The 7,385-nt window shown below is 42.2% G+C and overlaps 1 protein-coding gene across 1 annotated transcript in view; it reads left to right on the forward strand.

Moving 5' to 3' along the window:
• LOC126384285 (sodium-dependent neutral amino acid transporter B(0)AT1-like) overlaps nt 1–5,393 on the forward strand; it is an 8,403-nt gene extending 3,010 nt beyond the window's left edge. The window contains exons 2-12 of the mRNA XM_050035248.1: nt 537–677; nt 763–900; nt 1,827–2,008; nt 2,081–2,191; nt 2,279–2,391; nt 2,487–2,615; nt 3,572–3,728; nt 4,206–4,410; nt 4,518–4,677; nt 4,920–5,082; nt 5,253–5,393. Of these exons, the coding sequence (XP_049891205.1) occupies nt 537–677; nt 763–900; nt 1,827–2,008; nt 2,081–2,191; nt 2,279–2,391; nt 2,487–2,615; nt 3,572–3,728; nt 4,206–4,410; nt 4,518–4,677; nt 4,920–5,082; nt 5,253–5,393 (1,640 nt within the window). The remainder of the gene's footprint in view (nt 1–536; nt 678–762; nt 901–1,826; nt 2,009–2,080; nt 2,192–2,278; nt 2,392–2,486; nt 2,616–3,571; nt 3,729–4,205; nt 4,411–4,517; nt 4,678–4,919; nt 5,083–5,252) is intronic.
• The last annotated feature ends 1,992 nt before the right edge of the window (nt 5,394–7,385 follow it).

Raw genomic sequence — 7,385 nt, forward strand, 5'->3', positions numbered from 1 at the left:
CACTTTTTCACACAGGGCCATGTAGCTTTGGATTTTTTTCTTCCTCATTAATAAAACCCTTCATTTAAAAACTGCATTTTGTGTTTACTTGTGTTATCTTTGACTAATGTTTAAATTTGTTTGATGATCTGAAACATTTAAGTGTGGAAAACATGCAAAAAAGTAAGAAATCAGGAAGGGGGCAAACACTTTTTCACACCACTGTATATTAACAGTACAAAGGAAAACTTTATGCCCTTTGAGGCCCAGCAAAGATGTTGCAGGTACAAGCAAACGACCCACCCAACTCTGCCTGCCAGCCACCTGCAGGGGGAAACCACAGCAGTGCAAGAAAGGCAATCATGGGGTCATCACAAGGGTTATAAATGTTAGTATGTTCACAGGCAGGGGCCCTGTGGGACTGCTTTACAGCCCAAATCATTATCAACATACAAGCTTTTATAAGCTGCATAATCATGTTGATATTTAGGATGATGAAAAGACCTATGAATATCTTTAATGCACTATGTATAACTATTCTACTTATACATTTTTAGGTGCTTTTTTGATCCCCTACCTGATCCTGCTGGTGGTGGAAGGGCTGCCCCTCCTGCTGCTGGAGTTTGCCATTGGCCAGCGTCTCAGGAAAGGCAGCGTGGGGGTGTGGAGGGCCATCAACCCCTATCTGACTGGTATTGGTAAGTAAAGTAGGCTCTGGAATAATTTGTCCAAAGCAGATGTGAAACAAAGAAAGTAACATTAGTTAATGATTCTGTCCCTCAGGTATAGCCTCCATGCTGGTGTCCTTACTAATTGGACTTTACTACAACACCTTAATAGCCTGGATCCTGTGGTATCTCTTCAATTCCTTTCAAGCCCCGCTGCCTTGGACCCAGTGTCCTCTCAATGACAATGGCACAGGTATTTGAATATACACACAAAGATGCTCATTAAGCACCCATATATACCGATCAGCCAAAACATTAAAACCACTGACAGGTGAAGTGAACAGCATTGATCATCTTGTTACAATGCCATGTTCTGTTGGGAAAACGTGGGGTCTGACATTCATGTGGATGCCATCTGACAGGCTCTACCCCCATTTACACCAGTGCAGGCCAGGTAACCCCCCTGATGGCAACAGTACTACCAATAGCAGTTGCCCCCCAGCAGGACAGTGCCCCGTGCCACACAACAAAAACTTGAATGGCCCGAGGAAGGTGACAAAGAGCTCAAGGTGTCAGCCTGGCCTCCAAATTCTCCAGATCCCAATCTGATCAAACATTTGTGGGATGTGCTAATACTCCACCTCACAACTGAAAGGACTCAAAAGATCTGAAACTAACGCCCTGGTGTAAGACACCACCCAGAGGTCCTGTGTCCATGCCTTGACAGGTTAGAGCCAAATCTGGTCCAAGGAGCACCAACTGTGAATTGGGGGTACCTCTGGGGCACCAGCACACCCCTCAAATGTCCGGTCAGATTGGGATCTTGGGTATTTGGAGGCAAAGTCGACACCTTGAGCTCCTTGTCCCATTCCTGGGGTCATTCCTGAGCAGTTTTTGTGGGGTAGCATGGCGCATTGTCTTGCAGGGGGGGCAATGCCATCGACAAGTGCTACTGGCATGAGGGGAGTTTATTTTTTCTGCAATGGTGTTTGGGTGGGTGGAGCACGTTAAGTAGCATCCACATGAATGCCAGGACCCAAGGTTTCCCAGCAGAACACTGCACTGTAACAAGATGATCCATGTTACTCACTTCACCCGTCAGTGGTTTTAATGTTTTGGCTGATCGGTGTATTACTTATGATTAAAACACGTAAAGATAATTGTTTCTTTCCCCTTCAGGATTTGTATCAGAGTGTCAACGGAGCTCCACTGTGGATTACTTTTATTACCGAGTGACTCTGAATACCTCAGCTTCTATAGCTGACTCTGGAGGAATCCACTGGCCTGTAGTGCTCTGCCTGCTCGCAGCCTGGACAGTCATGTGTGTCTGCTACATACGGGGGATTGGCACCTCAGGCAAGGTTTGTCAGACCCTCACACAAACAATATGCTTTCTCGAATCACCACTGTCAACATTCTTTTCTTTTCTTCAGGCAGTATATGTTACAGCCATTCTACCTTACATAGTGCTGGCCATCTTCCTCATCCGGGGACTGACTCTTAAAGGTGCCCTGAGTGGATTAGAGTTTCTCTTCACACCAGACGTATGTTTCAAATTGATATCATAAAAAAAGCCAATTATATGTCTGTTAAAACAAAGCCAAATCACATTGTATGCCTCACTCTTGCAGGTTAATGAGTTGAAAAAACCAACAACTTGGCTGGACGCAGGTGCCCAGGTCTTTTATGCCTTCAGCTTAGCCTGGGGAGGCCTCATCTCCTTCTCAAGCTACAACCCTGTTCAGTAAGAGACATTTCGAGAAGGCCTGTCACCTAAAGATTGTAGCCATTCTCAGACGTGATGTGTCCTGAATCTTTTGTCTTTTTTCCACTCCCAAGCAACAACTGCAAGCAAGATGCTATGATCCTGACAGCCATAACTGGCCTCACCTCCATCTATGCTGCCACAGTCACCTACACCATCATTGGCTTCAGGGCAACAGAGAAATACGACATCTGTGTCAGTGAGTGAGTAGTCACAGGATGTGAGCTGTGTTTTTGGAACAGAGTAGTCCTAAAAGTACATCACTATCACTCACATGCTTATATGTAAGATGAACAGCATCATTCCTCCTGGGAGGGTATTTGCCAAACTGATGGTCCTTTAAGGCCCAGACACATAAAACATAAAGAACTAGTGGTGACAAAAGCTGACTGTTGCACTTCATGTCGTCTGTGTCTTGGCCAAAAAGTTAACACATTGCGAAGACCACAGCCAACGGCCAACTACCACGTATGCTCTGCACCTGCATGAGAAGACATAACTTGCCCTACAAAGGGGAAACTGGAAGACTGACAGGACGAATTCAAGATGCTAGTTAGCTCATTAGCACATGGACAACACAACCTCTTGTTGAAAGAATGAAGGACATCCAAACTGAAACATCTCAGTGACTATGGACTGCCATTCAATTTTGTATACAGATATTTGCGGCCCCAATGAGTGATCCAAAATAACTTTGGTGATAGGCTGATTTTTATTTTACAGTGCGACAATTACATTGACATATGTGGCTTAAGAGAAATGTCTTGACAACTATTGGGTGTTACATTTGGTGCAGTTCATGTTCCCCACAAGATGAACTTAATGTGTTGTGTATATATGACTAGCACAGCTGTAGACTGAGATAACAAAGTTTATCCGTACTAAGACGTAACTTCGGAAAGAACCGTGTTTTCGGCCAAAGCCAGACGACTAAAGCCTCATAAACTTCATTAAAGGATGTATTTTTGCAATGAATTTAGTCATACTAGGAAGTAGTGTCTTTAAAATGGACGTAAGAAATGATTGCAGCAACCAATTAATTACTTTTTCAATGTGCATATGAGTGTGTGACTATTGAGACTTTAGAAATTGAAATTCATCCCTTCATTTAAATTCCAGTGATGTAAAGTTATTGATCACTGACATATTTTCTCCCTAGTAACATCAGGATATTATCAAATGCATTTGACCTTCCTGAAGACAGCATCACTGCAAGCAACTACCAGGAAGCCTTGGATTATTTCAACATCTCCTCACCTGGTATTGTTCTTGGATTGGACATCAAACTCTGTGAAATGAGGAAACTTCTCAGTGAGGTGACCATATCAATAAATATCAAATTCCAACAGTTTGTATGATATCTTACGAAAATGCACATACAGTGGTTTGTACGATATCTAACGAATTAGCGTCCTATGAATGGCACTAATTTCTTTACGTACTCAACATAAAGTTACATACTGAGGGTAAGTTATGTTTAAGGAAAGAACCGTGGTGACAACATTCCTTAAAATGACTCAAAGTTCACTTGGTTTCACATGGAACACAAACACAGGTCTCCTTGGGAAAGTCCTGTGTTTGTTTGACCCATCCACCACCCAAACCTGCTTTCTTGTGCAGACTTTTGTTCCTTAAACTACTCCCATCTTTACTCCTGCCAGCACATTACTCACTTGATTGCAGCCTTCTCGCTTATGTGGTTGGGTTATACACAAATAACATGAGTTATATACGAATTGTGGTGCATTAATTTTGCTCGACCTGCATTGTGATTAATGTTTGTGTTTGTGCAGGGAGTGGAGGGAACAGGTCTGGCCTTCATTGTGTTCACAGAAGCCATCACCAAGATGCCTGGTTCTCCAGCCTGGTCTGTCCTCTTCTTCATCATGCTTCTCTGCTTGGGAATCTCAACCTTGTTTGGCAATATTGAAGGGGTGGTGGTTCCACTGAAAGACCTCAATGTTTTACCGAAAACATGGCCACAAGAAGCACTAACTGGTATTCTGTTTTGGAGTTACAACAATCTGCATATTGGCTTTGCAACTCTAGATGAATTATATTATTCTTGTTTTAACATCGTCACCTTCTTTTCGTATGTGTTTCAGGAGTAACCTGTGCGGTCGCCTTCGTCATCACCCTCCTGTTTTCTCTGCAGTCAGGGTTTTATTGGGTAACTCTCTTTGACAACTTTGCTGGATCTGTCCCACTTCTGACCATTGGATTTTTTGAGATGATAGCTGTTGTTTACATCTACGGCATAGACAGGTTAGTGCTTATTCAAACTATTTTAGCTACATATTTTCTGTCTGTGTGTGCTTTCTTATTTATCTTGATATCTACTGCAAAATAACCATACAGTTTCAGTAGCACCATGATGTGTCAGCAAATTATTGTATTGAGAAAAATCTCGTGGTAATGGCTGAACTATTTAAGTGCGGTGTAAAAGAGATGACTTTATGACATAATTCAAAACTTTTCAAAACTTATTAAACCCTCTTGTGTGCCAGGTTCAATGAGGACATAAAATTCATGGTCGGACATAAGCCCTCTATCCTCTGGCAGATTTCATGGAGGTTCATCAGTCCTCTCATTGTTCTGGTTATCTTAGTTTTCTACCTGGTGACACAGGTTCAAGAGGAGCTCACCTACTTAGTCTGGGATCCCACTTCTGTAAGTATATAATCTCATAACCGTAATCTGCATTCATTTTTATTTGATATTTCTGATCTCAGCGTCAGCATCCATCCTTTGCAACCTGTCATCAGTATTACCCACACCTCAACAAAGTTTGGACAGTCATTGCATACAGTGCACTAATCATACTCTTCTGTGGTTTACAGGCGGAGTTCCCGTCTCTGGCATCAGTAACGTACCCTTCATGGATCAATGGAGTCATCTTTCTTTTGGCAGGAGTGCCCAGTCTGGCAGTGCCTGTGTATGCATTATGTAGGCTGATCTTTGTTCGCTGCAAGAAAAAATAAAATCCAGTTCAAGAAGTAACCAAATTTCTCAAATAAAGTCAAAACTAAATGTATTATATCTTTCTTTAAATACAAAAACAAAATATACTGACTAAATTCCACTATTTTTTTTTCCCAGTTGAAATGTATATATATATATATATATATATATATATATATATATATATATATATTGTATATAAACACTGTCTTTGTGGTATGTTTAAGAGCAAGTTTTAATATGGACGATGACATAACACTGTGCATATGTTTGTATTTGTCTCTTTGGTGTTTCCTCACAATGCATTACAAATATTTCGATGGACAAAAGATGTAGAGCAACAAATCGGCCAAAAGAGGGAGGCCTCACGTTGCTAAAATATAAAGGCACTAGATTCAACAGAGCACAACAAATGGAGTAGGCAAGATGCCCAGATATAAGGATGTTTATGGGTTATATACACACACACACACACACACACACACACACACACACACACAAACCCCTCTGTGCGGAGTTTGCATATTCTTCCCGTGTCAGTGTGGGTTTCCTCCAGGTACTCCGGCTTCCTCCCACAGTCCAAAGACATGCAGGTTAACTGGTGGCTCTAAATTGTCCGTAGGTGTGAATGTGAGTGTGAATGGTTGTCTCTCTCTATGTGTCAGCCCTGTGATAGTCTGGTGACCAAGGTCCAAGGTGTACCCTGCCTCTCACCCAATGTCAGCAGGGATAGGCTACAGCCCCTGCTTCTCTCTCTCTCACCTGCTACTGGTAAATTTCCATTCACCTGCACCCTGCAAGCCAGCCACGCCCCCCTTCTCAAGACACCTCCTCTCACCTGCCTCCACAGCTGCAGCTCATCAGCCTGGTATAAAAGTCTCTCCAGCACACAAGCTCTTTGCCAGGTTGTGTTTCAACCTCATGCAAGACTTTCCAGCACTCCTTACCTGCCTACGTCATCTGTTTCCCAGTAAACTCACCGACTTACCGGCCTTCTGTCCCTCACCACAAGTTCTGCTTCAGTGTCTCTGGTTTCCGTCTGCTTGTGGCTGTGTGGTGTTTTCCTGCCACGACGTTTCAGCAGGAGTGCTTTCAACTACCTGTCTGCCCCAGAACCCAGAGACTGTGTGTGGGCTCGGAGCCCGAAGAATGAACTTTTAATTGAATATCTTCGTCGGCTCAAGTTTCTGTTTATTCTGTGTTCAAATAAAGGTCATTACCAACTGTCACCAAGTGCTGCATTTGGGTTCAGTCACATTCGTTACATAAGTGTATGTATATATGTAGTAACTAATCATAACCTTAAGAGAAACTGCTTTGGTGTTTTTCAATAAGAGCGGCGATGAACTTCTCAGTATCTTATAATGGTCTAATTATGTCTGTAAATCTATGTTTTCTCTTAGTTATGTCAACAACTGATGCAAGTTAGCATTAACATAAATACATAAATAAAATCTACTACTACCAGGCATCACTATTAACACAAAACATCTTTCTGCCACAACACCACAAGGTCAGTGTTTTTTTGTCTCTTCAGATTTAAATGTGCATTCATCTGCAAAAAAAAATCACCGAAAAAAATGAATGGCTAACTTTAGGTCGGTGTAAAACTCAAACAGCATCACCAGGTTATCCATTAATCTTGAGTCCAGTCACATTTTAAACAACAGGGAGGTTTAAATTGTTTCCACTTCCTTATATGTGTCTTGATTTCCTCATGAACTTGATTAACTTCTTCAACAGTAAAATCTATATCTGTGGCTTACAGCTGCACCTGAGAGGGCATTAGAGGATTCAGGATTCATTTCCCCCTCATCAATCAACAACCAACAGGATTTTAGGAATTCTTGCAAACTTATCAAAAAGGAAGAAAATAACTCTGCACCTCCTCAAGCTGATCCAGGGACAGTAATTTTCAGGTCTCCCCAGAGAGACATTCACAGAGTTGTCGCTATACCACCTGTGCTGTGTTGTGTTGTGTTGTGTTGTGTTGGGTAATTGTCCTGTTGGAA

Source organism: Epinephelus moara, chromosome 22, assembly GCF_006386435.1.
Source record: "Epinephelus moara isolate mb chromosome 22, YSFRI_EMoa_1.0, whole genome shotgun sequence".
Classification (NCBI taxonomy): Eukaryota; Metazoa; Chordata; class Actinopteri; order Perciformes; family Serranidae; genus Epinephelus; species Epinephelus moara.